Genomic DNA, 27,945 nt, shown 5'->3' with positions numbered 1-27,945 from the left:
AAGAACAATCACGACTCCCAGAACGCAAATATCCTATATATGGCTTGAAAAGCCAGACTGGATCACTAGTATTCCAGCTCGTGTATTGAAACCAGAGCCCACGCCGACTAGATCATAAATATGGAGAAAGTGGTTATATTTTTAGCAGCACTGTCGGCGTTTGTGGGTATGTGAAAGCCTTAATAGTGTATCCATATTATTTCCACTGTTTATACGTAAATCGGGTTTTCTCGCGCAGTTGTTTAATTATACAGTTTTAAAATATCGTTTCAAGCAATACGTTAATGTGTATTTTTTTATTAATGTTAATTACACTGTGTGTATTCATTATTTATCTAGTTTTATAAAGTTCAGGGTTTTTTTTGGTAAAAGACATTATTGATTATCGCTTTACGACAAACTTACCGGTACTGTATACAATTTTGTTTGTTTATCGCAATATGCAATTAATTCGATTAGACTTATGTATTGACGATCAAATAGACGCATTTAAAAAAAGAATTTTTACAATAATTATATATGAGTTTTAATACATATTCAATATAATACTTACACATATAATTGTTATGTTAATATTGTTATTGAAAAGTTTTTCCCAATGGTAGCAAAAGGTAATTTTTGTGTTTTTGGCTTATTTGTATTGCGCATAAATTAAAAAGATTTAATGCTCGACGATGGTGCTGTATATTCATGTTCATAAACATGTGAATATTTGCGAATGTGAATCGTGATTTTACACTTTTTTACAACAAACATAATTTTTAAGAAGATCCTTAACATGTTTATTAAGATACCGAAATTTTCAGAACGTCAATGTCGTTTAAAGGATAGTATTTTACCTCAATTGTGTTGTTATTAGGCTCCGGTCACTTAGCAAAAAAGCTTTTAAATGATGAAGTTTTCTCTTAAGACTTCTATAAACACAGTGTATATGTTCTTTATCATGCTAAAACTTCCATGTTCCCCAAGTTGCCAACTCTGACGACATTGACATCAGATGATAGAGGAGTGTATCGAAATAGGAAAGAACCAATTTAACATACTAATCATGATGGGTTACGTTTTTACAACGTTTACGTTTTTGTGGCACCGATATTTGTGTAGATAAATAAACCCCTAGCAGATTCCCCAAACCCCTCCTCAAGTTCTTGTTGTTGAAAATTCCTTTTTCTGCAATTGTCTGACAGGAACCGCGGCGGCCGTCAATTGCACAACGCTCGCAGACGGCGTCTACGAGACCGGATGTCGCTCCTACGCCGTCTGTACGGGATCTAAGGTCACCATTGTGGAATGCCCAGAACACAAGGTCTACAACAACCAGACCGGCAGATGTGATAAGTACGTTAACGTTATACATGTACTTTCATTCGTTCAAAAGAAATTGTGGTATTGTCTATCAGCCAATTTGCGATGACGAAGAGTTCGGACAGGCAGGGCAATAAACAACTGTATTAAATGCGAAAATTAGTTGAGTTTGACATGGTCTGACAAATATTGTATCGTATTTTAAATTTGAAGGAGTGTTCACTATGTTTGTTATTAGAACTATTTTTCACTGTGTATTTTTTGCAGAAATTACTTTCGATTAGTCGTTGTTCCCCGTTAAAAAAGATCGGAATTTTGATAAAAATTACAGTAAACAAATAAAAAAATCAGGAAGAATATCGTGCGAGTTTAACTAGTGCAGTGTAAGATATTCAGAAATGAAAGTATATCTTTTAAATTTCACAATAATGTAGGGCCGTGCTCTGTGAAAAGAGGATTTAATACATGTGCGTAAAGTGTCATCCCAGATTAGCCTGTGCGGACTAATCAGGGACGACACTTTCCGCTTTAATGATATTTTCTGTTTAAAGAAATTCTCTTCTTAGCAAAAATCTAGTTTAAGCGGAAAGTGTCGTCCCTGATTAGCCTTTGCGGACTGCACAGGCTAATCTGGGATGACACTTTACGCACATGTCTTAAACCCCTTTTTCACAGAGCACGGCTCATTTATTTATAAAAATGAAGGCATTTATGATGTGTAAACTTATCTTGCTCTCGCTACATGTGGAATCTCCTCCTAACTTGTTAGATCGGCAAAAATGGATTTGTTGGTCAATTAATAACGATTGTGAGTGTGTTTAGTTACATGAACTAGTACATGTACATTTATTGTTATTAATATGGTCATTGTTGGGATGATACCGAGTATTTATAGTATGACGAGGGCAAATATGTTGATAACGGTTGTGACGATATTGACGATGATGATGATGATAATTAGGATAATTATGATGGAACTCATTGAGGAGGCATAGTTAAACAACGCTGAAATTTAAAAACTGTACAGTACTACTTATTTTTGCAGTGTGACCAACGTGGCACCACCTTGCGGTCTGATGGTAGACTGCTCTACCCAGACAGATGGGCGTTACCCTGATACTTCCAACAACTGTCAATCGTGGTACACGTGTAATGACAAAAAGTTCCTCGGTCACAACTTCTGCCCAGAGGGTAGGGACAGGACTATTTTCCGTATAGTTTCTCGGTCAATTCAGGTTAACTCTTAAGTGTACCGGTTATAAGATATGCATTAAACACAATTTTAATACTATCATTGTTTATTTGAATGAGCATAAAAAGCAAAAATAATTGGCTTATTGTAAAAGCGAATATCAACTTGTAATATGCAATCACGCGCAACTATAAATCAATGGAATATAACCTTTCTAAACGATACTTGTTGTGGGTTTTTTCAAGACAAACCATTATTTTTATTCAGAAACCAAACCGAGTATACCATGCTATTTACTTTATCAATCAGACTGGATTTTCGTAAATTAACTGACCAATAGAGTGTCATTTTCATATGTGAATTACTTAACTATGCTAAGAAAAATCATAATTGAAAGAGAAATTTCTTTAAAAGCCGATTTAACGTTTGTTAATATGAACAATTTAAGTTAATGCGGTAAAAGAGCAAATGGCCATCATTAAAATACACTTGGAAAACATCTAGGAAAGATGAACTTTTGAAATATATTATTGCGCTTGAATAATTATGACCATTTTTATATATAACCTAAAATAGAACTTAAATAAACGTTTCGTGTACTGATGATACAATTCATGTTTTGATTTTGTTTCATTTCAAAGGCACCGTTTTCGACTCTACACTCAGCACGTGCAATTGGAAAGACGCGGTAGCTCCACCTTGCGGCACACTGTCCGGTTAACACGTGCTGGCATGTAACAAGCAATCAAAGACTGAAGATTATTTAACTTTACTCATTACCAATTAGCAATCGGCATAAACGTGTGTTGGTACACATTGTTGTATTGATTTTTAAATATATTTACCGTAACCGATACGACTATAACTGCATGCATCTTGAATAAATTATTTTAAAATGCGTATCTATGTGTTGTGTATGTTTGAACTAATGGTGTTTTATCAAACTTACACATTCATGTCTATGTCTATATTGATATGTTTCCGTCGATTATGTGTTAATAATTGAGTAATTCGGTCTCATCATTGCATAAATTAATAGCTCACATCAAAGCGCAGTAAATACATACTACATTCTACAAAATCGAACAGAGTTTCTTTAACCCTTTGCATGCTGAAAAATTTGTCGTCTGCTAAAATGTCGTCTGCTGAATTTCTAAAATTAGCATTTTCTTCGATTTTTTTTCGAAGAATGCTATCAGAAAAGCAAACAGTTTGGATCCTGATGAGACGCCACGTTCTGTGGCGTCTCATCTGGATCCAAACTGTTTGCAATGGTCTTTAAAATTCGGTTCCAGCGCTGAAAGGGTTAAACAAATATAAGCAATATGAAATATATGCGTATAGTGCTAACAGGCAAGATTAAGTTTTCAACTGAACTTTTGCAATGGCTTTTTTACACATGAAAAATCGCATCACACTGTGAAGGCAACACTGCGGTCACAAACAGATTTCTGACATTGAAATGGCTTACCACATAAACGTACCATGGATGTGCGAAGGTCGTGCGAATCAAGTACATGGTACTTACTTTGTATAATTTTTTTGTGATTATTTGCATTTGCCTTCTTGTTATTAAGTATAGATAATGGCGGAAGTCGAATAGCATTGCGACTATCTTTTAACCAATGAAGCTAAACATGCCACAAAACTTCTTTCGATGCCGAAGAACATGTTGCATGTTATATATAACAACGGATGAATGTCCAAAAACTCTATCAAGAGAGTCATGCTAGAACATAAAATAGAGGCATACAATGATGAGCACAAAATTAAATGATGGCATTGTCGTCTTGATACCTGGAAATAGTAAGAGTAGAAACAGTTATACAATTAAAAGGAAGGAAGTTCCAAAAAGGGGGATCAAAGCGATGTGTTTGTCAATAAATAAGTTATATGAGTTAGTTACATGAGATGAAACGGCGCCGGGAAAATGAAATGCTCGTGATTTTAGTTTGATTGTACTGTCCGCGCGCGCCAATACTGTGTATTATAATAGAAAATGAAATTTGTACATTCAATTTCTCGAACGTCATTTAAGTATACAACATATATGTGGACGGTTTTTCTTCTATAATTTTCTTATCCCCACTTCTAAGATCTTGACAGAAAAACGCATGGGAAGCGCAAACACTGTAGAGCCGAAAGGCGTAATAATTTAAAAGAGCTTTAAATATAAAGTGGCTTACCAGGTGAAAAATATCCGCTACTCCTTCGTGAAAAAAAACGAAAACTACGCCATCCTGGAAGTAAGTTCCAGCTACACTCACTTAAACCCGGTAAGCTCTCATACACGCATGCCCCCCTCCCCCCCCCCCCCACCCCTGGCCCTCCATGCGTTACCGAGACGTTTACATGTAATCGTTTAAGTTGAAGAACCAAATATTGTATGTTTGTGTAGTATGAACAAATCTACAAAATTATTGGGGATTAACCAACCTGTGTATCCTTGATACTATACTGCACAGCAAAGATAGCCAATATTTTGTCCATATTATATGTATTGACATCTTTTTTAAGTTAAGGTCGAACTTTTTCTATGTATCTTAGTTTACGTATTTTTGGCGTAGCTGTCTAATACAGATTTAGACCTCACTCGACCTGTGCAATTATCCGATGAAATCTTGATAGACAATTCCACCAGTGGGCCCGAATGAATAGATAGAGTATATGTGGAAAATTATAAAACTGCGCAAAAAAGAATACGTGCAGTTTACGAATGATTGTCTCATTTACATGAATAGTCAATTTGCTTGGTTATCTATTCGTGCAATATAGCCTCAACAATCTTCTAATTCTGTTTTTATTTCTAATTATAAATGCCAGTTTGTAGTCGGCACAACGGCAGGACTAGAGAGATAATACTTTAATGTTCTCATACTTAGCAATTACTACCATATGACATATTTAATTCTCTATAGAATATTTTATATCATATGAATACCTGTATTACCTATCATGCTATATATTTCTAAAAAATATGTGTAATTGTTTTCATAAATGATTGTTTAACAAAGTTTTAAGATTTACACCAGGCGTCGTTCCGGCTGCGCAATCGTGACATCTTTAACTCATGTATGCCTAGTGGACTCTCCCATCCTTCTACATTGGATCAATTTATTTCCAAAATTAGGGATGTCTAGTATATTTATTTCTATATTTAGAATATTTCTTAAAGAAATTCTTTTAAGCAAACAGCGCAGACCCAGATGAGACGCCGCATCATTGAATGCTATCACGTTTACTTAGCCCAATCTAAAATTATATGTACGTCAGAAATAGTTTCAAATGCGATATTTGGCGTACCAGTATTCAATTACTATCATGCATACAGTGCATGTTATAACGTACTCTTAATGTGTTTTAACAATGGCGTGAAAGATGCCGTTTTATAGATTTAATCAGAATTATTCGATCAATTTAACCAATGCACGATCAGCGGTATCCTGGATACTATAGCCCATTTATGCCTAGCTTCTAGAAAAAATGCCTAGGCAAACAGCGTAGACCCGGATGAGGCGCCGCATGATGCGGCGTCTCATTAGGGTTTGCGCTGTTTGCTTAAATGAATTTCGGTAAGAAATATTCTAAATATAGACATAAATATTCTAGACATCCCGAGTTTTGGAAATAAATTGGTCCAATTTAAAGGAATGGGAGAGTCCACTAGGCATAAATGGGTTAAATGATTTTGTCAATTAGTTTCCCCTTTTCCAAGAAGTTGATGGCTCCCCTATGTCCCGATTGTTAAATGTTGTTAACGCTTTCTGCGTATATTGAGTTCTTTATTCCTACCGCCATCCCTCCCTCATTCCCTCTCTAACACGAATTTCGCATGACCGACAATTTTTTACATAATAGCAAGATTTTTTATATTTCCATGAATCCGGCTCTTCGGTTGATGCAGTGTTCGGTACACGCGCTTCTCACCTAGAAGACCCTTGTACAATTACCTGCAGAACACACCATTCTACACTCAGATCTCGCCTCCTATTTCGTGTACATAGCTTAAACGTCAAAATACCAGCCAAAATGAAACGTACTGTTAAAATGGGCCTTCCAGTTCCCAAACGATCGTTACAAGCACTGTCCGCCACCGATGAAGAACAGCTGAAACACGAAGAAACCTCGAGTTCCAGATCAAGATCGCCATCCGCTTAACGGTAGAATTTAGAACAACAGTATCATCCACGGAAACTGACGCTAAAATGAAAAGGAAGACCTTTTAGTACTTTCAGAGCAAGAGGGGGGGGGGGGGAGGCCGACATGGCCGATTGGCTCCAGAAAAAAACATATGTTATATACGAAGAAACAACATATTACAAAACACGGAGCAGGAGACAGACCTCTGGAATTCAAACGCATTAGAGCTTAATCTAGGGGCCTATGTTGAATACCTGGTACGAGAGTGTCAGGACTTTAATACAAGATGAGAGGCTCGGCAACAAAAGACATTGCTGACAGGCTAAACTCGCGCTGGTAATGCGGATACTTGGATAACGGATAGCACTTCGATAACCAAAAAGCTACGCGCGAAATAAAAGTTCCTTAGTTGTTAAATTTATACACGGTACATGGTGGAGTTGATAACACGTATATCCTTTTGTATTGTGAAGGAGGTATTTTAAGAAAAATGTTATATATTTGTAAACAATTCGAACATTTCATCGGCAAACTGCATAAACTGGATGATCAGTACAAATGTCTATAAAATAAGCAACGAAATATAGCAAGCCAGTGTTTTCTATTCCAGCATGTAGAGTCTTTACTGTGTCACAAATACTTGGAACGACCATCTAGCATTCAACGTCTTGTTTATAACTTTCACACGACCCACGTGTAGTATTCAGGTACTTTTCTCAACACTTTCGTAGTTTAAACAGATCATTAACGATTTAGAAACTCTCCACGTTAACATGAATGTATAGGATAGTCTTGATAAATCATAATCCGAGAAGCCCCGGGCATTCCTTATCTAATGGAAGGGTCCAAATAATCGCAGTGCTTCATTTCACGTGTACAAACAAAGGGGAAAATAACGCAGTGGTTTATCGTGCCGCTAAACTTGTCTGATTTATTTCCCTTACTTTTCTCTAGAATAACAGTTCTTTCCGGACCTTTTTATGCGTAAACGCATTCAGATATTGAACTGAAAGTTAAGTGTTAATTCAGAGTATTAAAATACATTTTTGTAAGCAAATGCGTTTTTTATTTATACAATTACAAATCCTGATGTTTATATGTGATTATAAAAATGATGCATATACATATTTATTTTCATATCTTTTTTACCAGTGTTTTATTTTATGCATTCAGTGTATGACAATGATGTATTGTCTTTGTATGTGACATTTCAAAACAACGCGACCGCAAATGATGAAATGCAAATCTGTTCACATTTGTGTCCACGTAATCGCGCACCATCATTTCATTTCGTTAATATATTGATTTTGAATGGACAAATTAATCGTGTTCACCTATGTTTTAGCGTGTGTAGGTAAGTACAATCTTGTGTGATCAATATTACGTACCGCGCTGTGAGGAAAAGGGGCTTAATACATATGTCGCCGCAGTTAAGCTTCTGCTTTCCACACAGACTGAATTTTCCGTTCTGATGAAATTTTTCGATTTAAAGAAGTCTCTGAACGAAAACCAAGTCAAGGAATATGTCGTCCCAGAATAGCCTATGCGGTTTGCACAGGCTGATCTCGGGCGACACTTTACGCACATGCATTATTAAGCCCCATTTTCTCACAGCGCTGATCATATCAATTAGAATGTATGATTTTACATCAATTCTTATACAAATACTGTTCATGTTTTTTTTGGTATTTACAATGTCAGTCAACTTCGAATCATGTTTTTAGCTCGGCTGTTTTCGGAGAAAACCCGAGGTATTGTCGTCATTTCGTGTCTTGTCCGTCGTCATGTCGTCCGCGTCGTGCTAAACCTTAACATTTTGTCAAGGTTTTGAACATTGGCTCTAAAATCAAAGTGCTTCAACCTACAACTTTGAAACTTCATATGTAGCTGCACCTTGATAAGTTCTACATGCCACACCCATTTTTGGGTCACTAGGTCAAAGGTTAAGGTCTTTGTGACCTCTAAAAAAAATCTGAAAATTCTGACAAGCGTTCATCTATTCAAAACTGCACCCGCAGCCGAGCGTGGCACCCGTTATGCGGTGCTCTTGTTATTATTTATAGGTTATTTGATTTTGCTTTTCAAATATTTTTAATTTTGAGTTTCGAAAAATAATATATGCACTGTTTACGCGAAATTTAGCTTTTACTGAGGAAATAGTTCAGGCCATTTTAAAGAAAGAAGAATTATTTTTAGTATTCTTTTCAAGTTAGATACTTGTAAGACATTTAATAACCGTACTATGTTCTCATTCAAGAAGTCATTCAAGAAGTCATTAGTAAGGCTAACGAGACACATATCCCAATTGTTCAATATTGTTTCTCAATAGTTTTTCAATGGTGTTAAATAATAATGAACATCGCACTACCGGAAATGACACTAGTAGTATAAATCCGATCTCGTGTCTTTTAATCGAGAACAGGTACCGGTTTTCCTATTCGCTTCATAACGTGTATCAATGTTGCGCATGACATTATACTGTGCACGTGAAATACATATCAATGAAGGCAATATACCAGATAAATACATGTTTACGTGAGCACATTTTAGTAAACACTTGATTGCTATCAAGTGCTCACAGGCTAACCAAAGAATCACTACGTGCAAACTGTAAGTTCAGTATTAGTAGTTAACATCCGGGAATGTGATGGTTTACATTTCGAAAATATTGTAACATTTAATATTATTAATGACAAAAGCGTCTGTCGAAATAACGCAACTGTTGCAATACAATACCAAACAATACATTGCTATTACAATAGAAACCTGCCAGTTATATCATCAGAAAGAAGCGAGATCAGATGGTTAAGCGCTTGACTAAAAACCTGAGATTCGCGCGCATGATTCCCGGCCATGGGAACTATAATCATGTTTATGTTTGATTAGTCATACAATTATTTCAGGAGTTAATGTTAGTCATAAGTTCGTGCGCAGCAAATAGAAGCTCTAAGGAATATTATCAAGAAAAAATTATCTTTATCCAGGAAAATTGTGAGTAAATTAACGGACCGCCATGACATGATTGAAAGAATAGTATAAGAGACAAAACATTTCTTATTAATAAACAAACATAAAACAATCATAGCTGGTTTCAGGGACTTCCAATGCCGTCAACTGCACGGCTCTTCCCGACGGCGTGTACGAGGCCGGATGTAAGTCTTACGCATTGTGCACGGACGGTAGGGTGTCGTTCATCGACTGTCCCGAAAATACGACCTTCAATAACAACACCAACCAATGTGACAAGTACGTTCGTAGTATCGCTCTGATTCAAAAACCAATGTGACAAGTACGTTCGTAGTATCGCTCTGATTCAAAAACCTATGTGACAAGTACGTTCGTAGTATCGCTCTGATTCAAAAACCAATGTGACAAGTACGTTCGTAGTATCGCTCTCATTCAAAATAATCTTCATTGCCTTTTTATGAAATTGTTATCTTATTTTCAAATTCACTACGCTTAATAGTAAAAATATCCCGATTTGAAAGAGTTCTATGATATTGCTGCTTTTAATTACGAAGCAGCGTTTGTTTGTTTGTTTGTGTTTTTGCTTTAAAAAACGTTTCACAACGCTAAACTTGGTTTATCATTAAATAATTCTAGGGCTTCCATGTGTATTCGTGACTGATTATGTGTACTAAATATGTCACTGATTCATGTGTATTCGTGATGATTATGTGTACTAAATATGTCACTGATTACTTCCGGTATACGTGATGCTTCATATATCTTACAGATGCATTCGCTTGTCATGAAGTTCATTTGAGTCGCGTTCTGAGAAAACTGGGCATAATGCATGTGCGAAAAGTGTCGTCCCATATTATCCTGTGCAGTCCGCACAGGCTAATCAGGGTCGACACTTTCCGTTTTTATGAAATTTTTCGTTTAAATGAAGTCTCTTTTTAGCAAAAATCCAATTAAGGCGGAAAGTGTCGTCCCTGATTAGCCTGTGCGGACTGCACAGGCTAATCTGGGACGACACTTCACGCACATGCATTATGCACAGTTTTCTCAGAACGCGACTCATTTTAGAAAAGCACTATATCAGTGAAAAGATTATAGTCACCTATTTATAAGTTTACGCAATGTGAAGCTTTAACTATAAGCATAATACATTAATTGTGGAATTAAATTTGTATATATTTTATCGGTATGAAATTTACTTTCTATTACAACATTACAATTAAATTTTTGTATATCTTTTATCGGTATGAAATTTACTAAAGTAACCCTTGTGTTTGCCGTTCTTTTGTATAAATAAGAACTAATTTGACAGTTGTATACAATTTGGGGGGTATCAAATTATCTTAATCAACTTAAAGTAAACAGTTAGTTTGCCCCTGATGTAAAATACAGTTACTCATAGTTATGAGTAAATTTATTATTCTCTATTCTCAAAATACTATTAAAATCTCATCATCTTTATAACCCATATCATCATCATTATCATTATCAAACAAATAATAAACCAAAGACAAAATAGGAGTGAGTGCTTGTATTTGACAGGACTTTCAACAACGGTCAACTGACCACACAAGCCAACTGGCTTATCAACATCAGGCACACTCTGGCCTTCACAAACGGTCAAATGACCACACAAGCCAAACGGCTAATCAACATCAGGCACACTCTGGCCTTCACAAACGGTCAAATGACCACACAAGCCAAACGGCTAATCAACATCAGGCACACTCTGGCCTTCACAAACGGTCAAATGACCAATCGAATAATGCACAAGAGAATTAAACAGAAATAATAAAACAATATTTACAAAATTAATGATAAACATTAAAACGGAAATAAAAAATATCATAATCATAATCCTTATAATAATAATAACATACTACATAAACCATACCTTTATGTTCTCCAATACTTAATATACCATTCGTACTGTCCAGTTACTGCACTGCAAAAAATAAACTTGCAAAGATTGTTTATTCCATGTGAACATGCTTTTTAAGAAAATAAGTTCAACTCACAAAAGCCAACCGGCTTTCACACATCAGATCAACTTGCTTTAAAAAACGGTCAACTGACCATACAAGCCAACTGGCTTACCAAATCAGGCCAAATGGCCGTAAACAAATTGGTCCAATGACCACAAGGAAACATACACACAACACAAACACAGAACTTAATAATACTCAAAAGCATTTCCAAACCATTTATATAATAATATATTATAGTGTCTTTAAATGTGCTACGAACAACACATCATACATTTCAAATCACACATACATTAATAATGACTTTTAACAAATCTAAATTTAGCGACACCGATAATCTGTCTTTCAAAGAATTTTTAACATATCCGTCCTTAGTGGAAACACTTTTTCATCTACCATGTCTTTGCCAAAGTCTATCCACAGTCTTATTATTGGCACTTATAGATGCTCCACCAGCACGAAAAGAATGAAGTCCATAGTTAGAAGAAACATAACCCAATAGACTTAACTTCTTCTTAAAACTATCATTTATAGTAGAATAACTTATATGCTTATTATTAGAAATCAATTTGAAACAGTGTTTAACATTACACAAATAAACTGGTCTAAACACATTATCAGTAGATGAACATGCAATATCTGCAACACACAAATACTTTTCAAACAATTTCACAGGACATGTGTCTGTATTAGTTTTTGCAATCAGAACAGTATTACACTCTCTTAAAATGTCCGTTTTTGACTTTTCAACTTTAATATCACAATGCGTATCTAAAAATACAACATTTGATCTTTTAACAGACAAAATTTCACTTATCATAAAAAACCAGCATAAAATAAGAAAAAGATTGTAACGCCTCTTAAATACCCCAAAGAACAATCGCTCTCAGAAACAAAAGTGCGATAAAATTTCTTTAATATATCTGATGTAATAGGCTCCTTTTTAACTACAGGCTTTGCAATTTTCCGAATGCACCCAAATAAAATGCATCATAATAATCATAGTAATAATAAGAACATACTACATAAACCATACCTTTATGTTCTTCAATACTTAATATACTATTCCAACTGTCCAGTTACTGCATTGCAAACAATAATTTTGCAAATATTGTAAATTCTATGAGACTTTCGTTCCAAGAAAGTTCGGTAACCTGACAACACAAGCCAACAGGCTTTCACACACCATATAGACTGGCTTTAAAAACGGTCAACTGACCATACAAGCCAACTGGCTTTCAAAATCAGGCCAATTGGCCTTAAACAACTTGGTCCAATGACCACAAGAGACATGCACAAATACCAAACACATTTTACTAATGTTCTCACAATCAATACGTATGCTCTGCTCTTAAAATTAAAACTACCGACTTGACATTTGTTTTAAGGTTCAATTCACCAACACAGACAAACTTTAAGCTACTGATCGAACCCTGGCTCAAATTTCCATGGCAATAGCATAAGCTCAATTGATATACTAGAACACCGTATTAATTTTGATTTACTAATTTGAAAACAACAAAATGCTTAACACACTCAAATACAAAGCTATAGGTACTTGGTCGGCTGCAAAACTCGTCAATTTTTGGAATTTTAACCCATCAAACAAATCTCAAAGAAAACCGGTATTGATGCAAAGTTGAATTTCTGTGACTCTAAAAGGAATACATATATATACCATCTGAGAATAATCCCTGTTGCTGAACCGTTACTTGTTTTTGTTCAATTAAACGCAAAACCTAGAAACTCATTCATTTTTACGTGCTAAACCATAACCATACTCACTTTCTCTTCTAAATAATATGTATAGACCAACATCATTCGGTATTTATCAAACCTAAAATAATTTCATTCACTAAAAATTCGTTAATGTAGTATTATCCATTCACAAAATACTGTCAACTATTCCTCCTCCTCATCAATAACGTTAGCATCATCATCAACATTTATAACATCATCATCAATAAAATCATCATTATTAATCTTAACAAGTTATTTTCGAACACATAATTACACAAAAAAACAAACAAATTATACCTTTCGAGCTGCCCTCTTACTATAATGTTACACTATTCATTATTTATTCTTCGAACTGTGCAGCTTCTGAAAAAAATAAACTTCGCAAACATGTGTAAAAGCAATTTCAACATGTGTTTTGAGACATTTTTGTGAACTGACACGCAAGCAAACTGGCTTATACGCATCTGAAAAAATCTGCTTTCAACAAACTGTCAACGGACAACCCGAGCCAACCGGTTAATTTACGTAAGCCAATCTGGCCCTTAATAACATACATTTAATGTTCTCCAATATAGAGCTATATAATATCCTTCGAACAGTACAATCTTAACATTAAATAAAAACAAAAATGTAAATGTAAACGCACGTTTTAACAAATTTGGTGAACAAACTATACGCGCTAACTGGGTTTATCCACATCTGGTCAACTGGCTTTCACCAAAACGATAAGCAAATTACACATGTTAACTGGCATTCAAAAAACGGCCAAACACCATAAAAGCAAAATGTCTTTACACATCAAGCCAACAGGCCACCAAACAAGAACAAAAACTATCACGAAAACAAAATGACTTATATTGCAAATAAATCCGGTCTACTTTTGTTATCATTACAGTACCAAATCTTTAAAAATGCATTTAACTATGACGAAACTAAATTTAACAAAACCGATAAATGCCTTTCATCTAAGTTTAAAACAACAGTCTTATGGTCAACGCTCTTTTCAAACCAAATTTATACCACAGTTTATCCAAAATATCGTAAATTAATTAGCACATATGCATGCACCATTATTGACACCAACCTTGCAGGGAAAAATTAACGTCTTAAATTATTATGAAAAATATAATAACTCAAAATGTTTTAATTCAATTTAGAGATTTTTTTTTTAATTGTATACAACAATAACATATAAACTGTTTATTCGATATCCAGCGAACGATATGTAATATATGCAAAACACAAACATGTTTCGAAAAAAGTTTACAAGACAAGTCTCTATAGCTGTTTCATAGATGAATAGAATATATATTTCCGTAATGTATCGATTTTTGATGTTTCATTCTTAATTCACAATTGGAATACCTGAATAGTTTAAAGATATGTTCGCATAAATTTTTATCCGCTCATTATCATACCACGTCATATATCGCACACAACCATCTAGCTGAATTATAAGGAAAACGGCATTTAATTGTTATTAATCGTTTGTTGAATTATACGCTTGGAACTAAAACACAAACTTGTAACACATGTATTACCATATAAGGTGTTATATCTTATAAACAATAAAAATAAAGCAAGGTGTTCGTAAAAACAAGAGGGAGAGTGATCTAACTCTGCTATCAAAACAACCTGGAGTGACACACTATGTGGCCTTACCTATATATAATCCTACCAGACCATTACATTTGCGACCTCTTTTTAAACTTAAATAGTTTCATTTTTACCCAATAATCAAATCAATTGATGTATCTGAATAATTGGAACTAAACAAAAACAACAGCACAAATAAAGATATGGAGCATGTTATTGAATATACTTATCATAAAAGTTAACAAGGAACACAACCTGTGTTAATTTCAATCGGAATGTTGGTGCCAGTGTTATTACAATTAACAGAACCAACAAGTCTGACCTTTGTCCGAAGTTCCAGCTCACCATTCCGCTTCTAGCAGAGTCCTCGCATCGAAAATCTCCTTCCGAATACTATGTATTTCGCAAATGAACGCCTAAACTACTTTATCACCCTTTCGTTTTCTTGCTCCATAACTTTGCCTGTCAAAAACAACCCTCGAATGGCGTCTCACTAGATGTGCAAATCATATATACCCCAAAACAAAAAACTCGTGCGCTTTCGCGCTAAAACATGCACACAAAACCCGTGCATTATACGCGCTAAACCATTACCATAATCTCTCTTCTAAATAACACGTATTAAACCATACTATACCGTATTTATCAAACCGAGAATAATTTCATTTACTCTGTGTTCACCGTTATATTGCATGTATCTAATTAATCTATTGTGTACATTGTAACTTTTCCTTACAAACCTAATATGTACAATACAAACATTCAGTATTATCAGTATATTCCGTTAAAGATCGTCTTGTGTGTCGCATAATAAAAATATGCAAAACGTTCGTAAAATAGATATATCAATCAGCATTTCATCAGTTACCCTGTATAATATCTTACACTTTTCTTTATATTTTGTTGTGCGCAATATCAAAAATGACAACTGATGAAAAATGAAATTATTCTCGGTTTGATAAATACGGTATAGTATGGTTTATTACGTGTTATTTAGAAGAGAGATTATGGTAATGGTTTAGCGCGAATAATGCACGGGTTTTGTGTGCATGTTTTAGCGCGAAAGCGCACGAGTTTTTCGTTTTGGGGTATATATGATTTGCACATCTATTGAGTCGCCATTCGAGGGTGTATTTGACAGGCAAACGTTATGGAACAAGAAAATGAAAGGGTGATAACCCCGCCCGCCCGCCCTTAATGAGCAAATGTATGGTTAAATAATTGATTACATTGCTTTTATGTTTATAATTTTGCAATTATAAAGTCTATATTTAGTATATTTTCAGTTCAGTTTTTAGTCCATGTGAGATGGGATCTTAGCACAAACCGATTCCTTTACTGGGAAAGACGATGGGTGTATTTTCATTTAAGTCTGAAGCAGCTGAGTTTTCTTTATTATTTTGACTCATTTTTTAGTTAATATTGTGTTTGAATGAGGTTTTTTAAGTTATGGGTGTCATGTTTTTCGAGACTCTCACTTCCTGGAGATAGTACCTCCAGCATATTTATTGAAATATTAGAATGTTTAAATTTCAGTGTTATTTTTTATTGTCTTTCGTAATGAACGTTTAATTTTAAAGACATTCTTATTGTACGATTACTTCATATTTTCATTTTGGTGTGACTGGTTAGATGTTGAAGTCGGTTTAATATAGCTGTTCGTCATATGCATATATATATATCTCGGAATACTTATGATTTATCAACGTTCTTTTTAGGTGCATTATGGATTTTATGGTTTGAGTGATTTGTTTGTTTTTATGTTGATGTCCGGGGTGTGTGCGGGATGCTTTTGATGTTTGTTTGTTATGTTAATTTGCGCAATGAAATTGATAATGTTTTAATTACATTTTATACTAAATAATACTTAATGTTTACAGTATAATAATAGCTGCTTATTTGTAGATTTCTCTAAAATTAGAGGTTTCGGGAGGTGATGAAGGCACCTAGACACCGGTCTTGAGCCATGGGTCCTCATACGTCCCCCTGCCATTAAAAGAAAAAATATGAAAACAAAAATGGCAGTAGGGTTGCGTATCCCGCTCGCGGTTTTACCTGAATCGTTTATTACTACTGATTATTGTATGGGGTGTACGTGAAGTCATGTACACTTCTCTTGATTGGTGGTGATGAATGAATCTTGCAGATATTAGCAGCTTCTTTGAACAAATTAATGTTTCACAATTGTTAATTGATAATATTTAAGTTAGCGTGATTGATGGGCATTGGGGGCGTCCTGTGTGCACTTTGGGCATCGGCCGGGATCAGTTTATTCAAACAGTAACTCTTTATTTGAGATATATACATGACGTCTTATTGTTATGAATAAATTTGCATTTTTTCACATGACACACATGTGCATGTGAAGAATTCATAACTACATGCCCTACAGCATTTAAATAGTATCGTTTCAGTTCTTTATACACATGAACAAAGATGTTTCACCGTTTCCAGTCGTCTCGAGGCTCATCAATTGAGCGGTGCCGTTGAGGTCTATATCCATTGAACATACAACCCATACGGGCGTCAGAAGAATTGTTTTTTGCATTTATATGTTGAAAGTCCTGTCAAATACAAGCACTCACTCCTATTTTGTCTTTGGTTTATTATTTGTATGATAATGACAATGATGATGATATGGGTTATAAAGATGATGAGATTTTAATAGTATTTTGAGAATAGAGAATAATAAATTTACTCATAACTATGAGTAACATGTTTCATTCTCGGCACGCAGCAGTTTATGCACGAGCCTTCCTTTTTTTGTACTGTATGATTTTTGGGTGTTAATCCCAAATGTTATAAAGGAAAGAAATTGTGATTCTTGTTCAGATATACATGTACTGTTAACTTCCTAAAATTCTGCGTGGTCCCCGAGAATAACTGTACACGTGATAGTAACATCAAATTTAGGTCATTTTAAAGTTGACTGAACCTACTCTAATAGTTATTATTGCATAAACTCTATCTATAATGCCCTCTGGTGGGGTGCAGAAACTTGGCAAAATGAGGGCTTGAACGGAAGAAATCGTGCATTTACAAGGCGATTCACGTGCCGTTCAAGCCCTGTTAGGTGTTTTTCATATCCATAATCTGGTCCACACGCAGTTACTTCCCTTCTCCAGCCTTCGACGACTTTCTAAGCATAAGGTCATAATACACCAAAAAGTTTCCCTATATAATTCAATGTAAAAGCGACAACTTTGAGCGAAAATAAATGCAACATTTTGCACATAGAGACCCCCATAACCATACCTTTTCTTAAAGGCCATTCTAAGCGGAATCGATTTATGCAATAAAAAACATATGTCATGTACAATGCAAGAAAGAACTTTACACAAATCAAAATCGACTGTTTTTGCAACGTTTTTTTTCGGCCGTTTCTTAGTGGAATGTAACCTTTTCTAGTGCAATGGTTTACTATAGTCTTCAAGTGTATCATATTTCAGGGATTCAGTACTGAACACCTATTCATGCCTTACCATTATCTCCGCAAGATAACACCTGAATAATGGTAAAAAGTGTAAAACATGCCTTCCTGTCAACTATGATATTTTTTTAGAGAGTACAGCCCTACATGAAGCGATCATTTAGTGTATTGTAACCTATAAGACAACGTTTACTGTTAACATCGCGAAAAATAAGCACTTCTCGATACTTATAAACCTATTTTCTATGTGCATGCCAATTTTCAGACCGATCTTTCACGTAGAAATGCTTGAAAATGCATTTTATTATAACGCCTGATAAGCCATGTGGCTTTCGCGTTCGGAGCTTTGATTTATAACGGGCGTTCAGGCGTAAAACGATTACCCTAAATAATTACAATCGGTCAAAATACTGGAATAGTGTTACAAGCTATGTAGAAAAAGAGGTAAACAGCTATTAAAACGTGTTCATGAGCTCTTTCAGCACAAATTGTTGCGATTTGAGATGCTCAAGACGAGTTTTTGTACATTTTTTTTCTTATTTTCCTCTGAAAACGTATTTTTTTCTTAAAAACTCACGATGCTCCTTAAATTCGTGAAACAAACGCATTTATTCCGTGAAATTTGCCAAAACGCATCATATCTCACTAAAAAAATGATGATTTTCTGTAAATACAGCTTCTTTGTGACTAGGCCTGGTTTTGCGTTTAGGTCATAATACACCAAATAGTTTCCCTATATAATTCAATGTAAAAGCGACAACTTTGAGCGAAAATAAATGCAACATTTTGCACATTGAGACCCCCATAACCATACCTTTTCTTAAAGGCCATTCTAAGCGGAATCGATTTATGCAATAAAAAACATATGTCATGTACAATGCAAGAAAGAACTTTACACAAATCAAAATCGACTGTTTTTGCAACTTTTTTTTTCGGCCGTTTCTTAGTGGAATGTAACCTTTTCTAGTGCAATGGTTTACTATAGTCTTCAAGTGTATCATATTTCAGGGATTCAGTACTGAACACCTATTCATGCCTTACCATTATCTCCGCAAGATAACACCTGAATAATGGTAAAAAGTGTAAAACATGCCTTCCTGTCAACTATGATATTTTTTTAGAGAGTACAGCCCTACATGAAGCGATCATTTAGTGTATTGTAACCATAAATGGGGAACTGAATAAGCACCAGTTTCCTCATGCATGCAGGGATAATGGCAATGCCTATTTCAATCCACTTTTCAACTAATACCATCTGCACTCTCTTGACAACAGTTTTATTGTATTGGCAACGTCATTGAAGTTAAGCCTAAGGTTATTTACTCAACACTTTTAAAAGACTGCTGTAAATTTAAGTGATTATGTACTTTCAACGATCCTGCTGTTAAGTCCAAAATAATTTCTCATTTCTTAATTTGCGCGGCTGCATTTCAACTTTGCATTAATCCACTGTTTAAACACATTTTTAATCGTAGACTGCATATCCGAAGGTAAAGCCTCGTCATTTCGGATGATGACCGAGTGAGGCATATGTAAAACACAACCTTGAACTGTATTGAAATAATCGAATTATTTTGTCGATGTCGAATGAACAAAACTTTGCTTTCAATGTTATTTTAATTTATTTTGGTATGTGTGATTTGTTTATGCAATAATAGCGAAAATACACATATTCTCGGACATGATCATCTGCGGGCGCTCTCAAAATCCGTTCCTGCCCTCGTGCTGCGCACTCGGACAGGAATGGATTTTTCGAGCGCCCGCAGATGATCATGCCCTCGAAAACGTGTATTATCCCTATAAAAGGTACCAAAGCATTATTACGATAAAATAAAATTATTTTTTAAATAAGTACAAGTATAAGTATATATGTATGTATATATATATATATATATATATATATATATATATATATATATATATATATATATATATATATAATAAAATAAATATAATTGAAACAATAAAGTAACACAAATATTGACTTGCTTAAAATTAACTTGCCAATTAGTTATACGTATACATCTGAGAAATCAGTGTATATCAGACGGTGGACGACCCACGAAAAGCAATCGTGATACATCGGCTATCTCGGATTCCTCCGTAAGATATTGATTTATGAAATAAATCGTCTGCTGATCCAGAGTGCCACGGAAAGGTTACACCTCAATGACCACAATTTACAATAACGGTTAAAGTTGTTTTGCGAGTGATTAGAAATATGTACCTGTGCAATTAATAATGTTGTGTTTTCAGTCTACGTTTTGAATGCTGTTATGATTGTTTTTCTCGCATCTTGGTAAACTTTGTCGGAAAAATGTTCTTACTTAATATGAAATATGTGTGAGTTTGTTGCTTGATATAAACCACGTTACAATATATACGCAAACTGTTTACTAACTATACTTTTCGGTTTAAGATAAGAGGTTCGTTTTAGGTATCTTAAATTATTAAAAAAACAATAGTGTGCTATGCGTGACATATACTAAATGTGCTAATTCCATGCCATACAATTTATTTTCACTTAGATAGTACAGACTGTTCATGCCAGTTAAAAGTAAATCACACATCACAAAATTGTAGTTCTTGTATACATGTCTTGCTGTTTGTATAGCTTAGTGGTGAGATACTACATGCTTCTCTTTGTTGACGTTGTTCTTTTTCATAGCATAGCGATATTTTTCATCTATGCCGCAAGGCATTCCTAGTGTTTACCCAAAAGTTAAACTTTAGAACAAAGGCATTTTTAAATGGTTTAGAAAATGTGTTTTCCATTGATGAGTAAATTGATTCCTTTATCAAAATAATTACAGTGATATTTTACTCTTTGCTAAAACTATCGGAGCACTTATTTTAAATACTACATTAAATGAAGTAAAGCTTTTCGATATTTTTATATCAGTAAAGCTTACATTGATAGTGTATTGTATATATACTTGTCAAACAGAAGTCGATAATCAATATATGTAAATGTTATTATTGCATTGTTTAAATGCTGATGTATACAAACGTTTATTGCTTTTGTACATAAATGTACTTGTTTCATGGTGTTTCTCTGAAATAAAAGTAATCAAAAGATGAGCATACATTTAAGGCAATAATGCTTACTATAAAATGTAATTGCATTGCCTTTAATTTTTTTTGTTATGAAATAATGTAAAATTGTATATACAAATTAGGTAATAATGCTTAAGTATACTATATTACTAAAACTTAATTGAATTGCTTTTATTTCTCTGATATGACATTGGTGTAAAATTGTATATACACATTAGGCAATGATGCTTAAGCAAAATATATTACATAAACTTAAATAAAGAATACGCATATAAACGTTTCATCGACACAAATAAATGCATATGGTTATACTGTACAAAACAAGCGATGACGATAATGCATAAGTCAACCAAAATAATTTATTCGAACTCATTGAACATAATGCCTAAAACATACAAATACGAAATTATATGTAAATAATAGTCAAATAAAGAAAGTAAACGATCAATTTACGTACACCTTACCACACAAGCGGTGGCGATCTACACCATAAATTGCCGTCCCACTGGACTAGTGTTCGTACTAGTCCGAAAAGGATTTTCTAAGGACGCTGTGGAACCGTCTTGAGAACGCTAAAAGAACAAAAGACGTCAATACGCCAAGAACACCAAACGTTGCGGTGAACTTACGGCGAAGACTTTGGACACGTTCAAAGGAATACCCGCTTCACCGGACTGGCATTCTTACGGCGACGCAAGACATGAAGGGGTATCCAATAATGCTGTGGGGTCGTCGTTAACGTTTCTTTAACGGATTCAAACGCCAAACAAGACCTGACAGCATCTTCTGTCGACACGTTCATAGTAAACGTTCTCACGGCGTCCTGGCCAAGAATTATGAAAGGTCAACGGAATGCAGGGCAACGAACGCAAGGCGGATTAGAGTGGTAGATAATTAGTTCAAAGACGCCCGAAAACCGTTCGCCGACGATAATGCATTCTAAATACATCTAGTATGGCCTTATCACGAAATAACACGATCTTGGTATTAATTACGTCGTTGTGCAAACGCAAACGTCGCAAAGTTGCCGTAGACAACACGTTATACTCGCAATGTGGATGTAGTGACGTCGCCGACGTTCGCCTTGTGAACGCTGAAGGATTGCAGAATAAACTCAGGATAAACTAGAATGGCATAGCTGGAACGTTGGGAACACGCGAAGAAAACATATTGCAGAGAACGGTTTACGATCGTTGACGGTATTTGAATTGCCTGCAAGGCGAAACATGAAAGGGACTTGGTAAAGTTGCAATGGAAAAACAGATACTGCGTTCATTTACCACCGAATAAACTGCGGCGACGTCTATCGGGTTTCTTAATTACGACCCTCTGATCATCTCAAACCTTTTTCAAGTCATTATTTGATTGGAGTTGTCAGTTGACCGTTCAATGTTTTGAATATGGAACATTTTATGGAATATGTAATACATTCGAATTCCATCTATTAGAAAAACCAGCATTAGCTTCGTCTTCAAACAAAAAGAATACATTTAAAAATTGACTTCTTGACCCTATTGAAGAAGCTTCGTTTCTCGACGTACGATTAACTTTTAATTTTTAATTAACACCTTATATCTGTAGATTCTTAGTTGAATGTTGCTAGGAATTGTTTTTCAATGGAAATTATATATTGTTTTACAATACAATTAAATCCGGAAAGATGAAAGTGGTCAAATAAAACAAAAACTGTCTGAATTGTTATCGCGTTTCCTTCCTTAGTATCTGATTGCGTAATATGTGTATTTCAACTCGTCCATTTTTTTGACAACGATACAAGTGTTCTATATAAAACCCTTTACCAACCGTCATCCCTCACGATCATTATGCGTACGATCATGTGCATTTTAATTAGTAAGTTTTAGTTTGAATGCAAGCACTCAAATTATTTGAAAACATATCTTTGTACCAAACACACTGTCAGTATTTCGGTATATTGATATCGTTAATACTCTATGTTTATAAGTCACTAGATACGTCTTCTTCAAGCACAAGATTAGCAACATTAGGAACTGACATAGACGTATCTTATGTCTATAAAAACTACTATGCACTGCGTTACCGGAGCACGCGCCGTGACGCTCCGTATCGGATTGTTTGGAGGGAGGTTAATTGCCACCCACCCAGAATAAACACCACAGATTAAAGAACGTTTGGAGATGGATAGGCGCGCCCAACGTCGCGTTTTAAGATGCGTAGATTCGAAACTATTTGCACTACTTCATTTACACCCTCGACTTCTCATACCCAATAATTCGAGTTCATTAAATTGAGGCCCGTAATTTGACTAAATCAACACGACAACGAAGCACTCATGTATGTTGATGTGCCCGCAAGTTGCAGCAAAATACTTTTTGGATAAATTAACAAAACATGTTAATAGTAAAAGTATTTTTTTCGATTTTTTACGACAACAAATGTTGTTTTTATAATTAATAAGAAAAGGGTAATCAATACTTTCCTTTCTGCTTGACCTAACATTAAACACATACTACTGGCTCGTGTAAACTATCATTGACGGATATTAGACAAACGGATTTTTTCATACTTTGGATGTAATACCAAATAAATGATAATAACTATAATAAATAACTGATTACATTTATAATTATAAGCCCATATAAACATTCATTAACAAACACATACCATATGCTGTAAGTGTATATTCACTACTGAAACCCAGTAAACTTTCCGAGATGCTTTTTTCATCATCGATTATAAAATAGATACTCAATATGAACTTATAAGGGCATACGGTATTACAGAATTTTCGTTCAATATATTGTTTCCCTTAATGAAAATAACATTGTTTACTAAAGGTATGTATTTGTATTAGTCCATGTAAATTAACAATTATTTAGTACTTTGTATTAAGACAAGAGACACGGACAGCACGTCACAGACGTTGATGTTTACGAAAGGTTGTAAAGCCCTTTTGATTAGTTTAAGAGCTCCGCTGATTTTCTTTATGTGCACAGATCGGTATTTTTAAGTGCAGCCTTTCATCGAACAAGCAGACACAGTGATTCATGTTATTTGTATTAGCAAGTAAAACATGATGCTTTCATCATTGTGTGTTCATAATGTGCACTTAAGTCTTCCATTGTTTACATCCGGGCCTCAAACCTGTTTGGACCGAACATAAGAACAATCACGACTCCCAGAACGCAAATATCCTATATATGGCTTGAAAAGCCAGACTGGATCACTAGTATTCCAGCTCGTGTATTGAAACCAGAGCCCACGCCGACTAGATCATAAATATGGAGAAAGTGGTTATATTTTTAGCAGCACTGTCGGCGTTTGTGGGTATGTGAAAGCCTTAATAGTGTATCAATATTATTTCCACTGTTTATACGTAAATCGGGTTTTCTCGCGCAGTTGTTTAATTATACAGTTTTAAAATATCGTTTCAAGCAATACGTTAATGTGTATTTTTTTATTAATGTTAATTACACTGTGTGTATTCATTATTTATCTAGTTTTATAAAGTTCAGGGTTTTTTTTGGTAAAAGACATTATTGATTATCGCTTTACGACAAACTTACCGGTACTGTATACAATCTTGTTTGTTTATCGCAATATGCAATTAATTCGATTAGACTTATGTATTGACGATCAAATAGACGCATTTAAAAAAAGAATTTTTACAATAATTATATATGAGTTTTAATACATATTCAATATAATACTTACACATATAATTGTTATGTTAATATTGTTATTGAAAAGTTTTTCCCAATGGTAGCAAAAGTTATTTTTTGTGTTTTTGGCTTATTTGTATTGCGCATAAATTAAAAAGATTTAATGCTCGACGATGGTGCTGTATATTCATGTTCATAAACATGTGAATATTTGCGAATGTGAATCGTGATTTTACACTTTTTTACAACAAACATAATTTTAAGAAGATCCTTAACATGTTTACTAAGATACCGAAATTTTCAGAACGTCAATGTCGTTTGAAGGATAGTATTTTACCTCAATTGTGTTGTTATTAGGCTCCAGTCACTTAGCAAAAAAGCTTTTAAATGATGAAGTTTTCTCTTAAGACTTCTATAAACACAGTGTATATGTTCTTTATGATGCTAAAACTTCCATGTTCCCCAAGTTGCCAACTCTGACGACATTGACATCAGATGATAGAGGAGTGTATCGAAATAGGAAAGAACCAATTTAACATACTAATCATGATGGGTTACGTTTTTACAACGTTTACGTTTTTGTGGCACCGATATTTGTATAGATAAATAAACCCCTAGCAGATTCCCCTAACCCCTCCTCAAGTTCTTGTTGTTGAAAATTCCTTTTTCTGCAATTGTCTGACAGGAACCGCGGCGGCCGTCAATTGCACAACGCTCGCAGACGGCGTCTACGAGACCGGATGTCGCTCCTACGCCGTCTGTACGGGATCTAAGGTCACCATTGTGGAATGCCCAGAACACAAGGTCTACAACAACCAGACCGGCAGATGTGATAAGTACGTTAACGTTATACATGTACTTTCATTCGTTCAAAAGAAATTGTGGTGTTGTCTATCAGCCAATTTGCGATGACGAAGAGTTCGGACAGGCAGGGCAATAAACAACTGTATTAAATGCGAAAATTAGTTGAGTTTGACATGGTCTGACAAATATTGTATCGTATTTTAAATTTGAAGGAGTGTTCACTATGTTTGTTATTAGAACTATTTTTCACTGTGTATTTTTTGCAGAAATTACTTTCGATTAGTCGTTGTTCCCCGTTAAAAAAGATCGGAATTTTGATAAAAATTACAGTAAACAAATAAACAAATCAGGAAGAATATCGTGCGAGTTTAACTAGTGCAGTGTAAGATATTCAGAAATGAAAGTATATCTTTTAAATTTCACAATAATGTAGGGCCGTGCTCTGTGAAAAGAGGATTTAATACATGTGCGTAAAGTGTCATCCCAGATTAGCCTGTGCGGACTAATCAGGGACGACACTTTCCGCTTTAATGATATTTTCTGTTTAAAGAAATTCTCTTCTTAGCAAAAATCTAGTTTAAGCGGAAAGTGTCGTCCCTGATTAGCCTTTGCGGACTGCACAGGCTAATCTGGGATGACACTTTACGCACATGTCTTAAACCCCTTTTTCACAGAGCACGGCTCATTTATTTATAAAAATGAAGGCATTTATGATGTGTAAACTTATATTGCTCTCGCTACATGTGGAATCTCCCCCTAACTTGTTAGATCGGCAAAAATGGATTTGTTGGTCAATTAATAACGATTGTGAGTGTGTTTAGTTACATGAACTAGTACATGTACATTTATTGTTATTAATATGGTCATTGTTGGGATGATACTGAGTATTTATAGTATGACGAGGGCAAATATGTTGATAACGGTTGTGACGATATTGACGATGATGATGATGATAATTAGGATAATTATGATGTAACTCATTGAGGAGGCATAGTTAAACAACGCTGAAATTTAAAAACTGTACAGTACTACTTATTTTTGCAGTGTGACCAACGTGGCACCACCTTGCGGTCTGATGGTAGACTGCTCTACCCAGACAGATGGGCGTTACCCTGATACTTCCAACAACTGTCAATCGTGGTACACGTGTAATGACAAAAAGTTCCTCGGTCACAACTTCTGCCCAGAGGGTAGGGACAGGACTATTTTCCGTATAGTTTCTCGGTCAATTCAGGTTAACTCTTAAGTGTACCGGTTATAAGATATGCATTAAACACAATTTTAATACTATCATTGTTTATTTGAATGAGCATAAAAAGCAAAAATAATTGGCTTATTGTAAAAGCGAATATCAACTTGTAATATGCAATCACGCGCAACTATAAATCAATGGAATATAACCTTTCTAAACGATACTTGTTGTGGGTTTTTTCAAGACAAACCATTATTTTTATTCAGAAACCAAACCGAGTATACCATGCTATTTACTTTATCAATCAGACTGGATTTTCGTAAAATAACTGACCAATAGAGTGTCATTTTCATATGTGAATTACTTAACTATGCTAAGAAAAATCATAATTGAAAGAGAAATTTCTTTAAAAGCCGATTTAACGTTTGTTAATATGAACAATTTAAGTTAATGCGGTAAAAGAGCAAATGGCCATCATTAACATACACTTGGAAAACATCTAGGAAAGATGAACTTTTGAAATATATTATTGCGCTTGAATAATTATGACCATTTTTATATATAACCTAAAATAGAACTTAAATAAACGTTTCGTGTACTGATGATACAATTCATGTTTTGATTTTGTTTCATTTCAAAGGCACCGTTTTCGACTCTACACTCAGCACGTGCAATTGGAAAGACGCGGTAGCTCCACCTTGCGGCACACTGTCCGGTTAACACGTGCTGGCATGTAACAAGCAATCAAAGACTGAAGATTATTTAACTTTACTCATTACCAATTAGCAATCGGCATAAACGTGTGTTGGTACACATTGTTGTATTGATTTTTAAATATATTTACCGTAACCGATACAACTATAACTGCATGCATCTTGAATAAATTATTTTAAAATGCG

The 27,945-nt window shown here is 34.7% G+C and overlaps 2 protein-coding genes across 4 annotated transcripts in view; both read left to right on the top strand.

The window, feature by feature from the left end:
* LOC127852865 (chitin-binding domain protein cbd-1-like) lies at positions 1–27,945 on the top strand. 3 transcript variants are annotated; one of them, XM_052386887.1, is made up of 4 exons: positions 1–166; positions 1,188–1,338; positions 2,351–2,496; positions 3,139–3,397. In XM_052386887.1, exons 1-4 carry the CDS (start codon positions 121–123, stop codon positions 3,216–3,218), a joined length of 423 nt encoding a protein of 140 aa, XP_052242847.1. In that variant the 5' UTR covers positions 1–120; the 3' UTR covers positions 3,219–3,397. The 3 variants fall into 3 exon arrangements, with proteins under 3 accessions (XP_052242847.1, XP_052242857.1, XP_052242842.1); XM_052386897.1 differs by lacking the exons at positions 1,188–1,338; positions 2,351–2,496; positions 3,139–3,397 and adding exons at positions 25,736–25,886; positions 26,899–27,044; positions 27,687–27,945 and having other exon boundaries at positions 2–166; XM_052386882.1 differs by lacking the exons at positions 1–166; positions 1,188–1,338; positions 2,351–2,496; positions 3,139–3,397 and adding exons at positions 24,551–24,715; positions 25,736–25,886; positions 26,899–27,044; positions 27,687–27,945.
* The window catches only part of LOC127852879 (chitin-binding domain protein cbd-1-like), a 45,710-nt gene continuing 25,603 nt past the window's right edge, over positions 7,839–27,945 (top strand). Inside the window, exon 1 of the mRNA XM_052386918.1 lies at positions 7,839–7,991. Coding sequence (XP_052242878.1) covers positions 7,949–7,991 — 43 coding nt within the window. The 5' untranslated portion in view covers positions 7,839–7,948. The remainder of the gene's footprint in view (positions 7,992–27,945) is intronic.

This window comes from Dreissena polymorpha, chromosome 1, assembly GCF_020536995.1.
Source record: "Dreissena polymorpha isolate Duluth1 chromosome 1, UMN_Dpol_1.0, whole genome shotgun sequence".
NCBI classification, from domain to species: domain Eukaryota; kingdom Metazoa; phylum Mollusca; class Bivalvia; order Myida; family Dreissenidae; genus Dreissena; species Dreissena polymorpha.
This window is presented reverse-complemented; position numbering and strand designations above follow the sequence as displayed.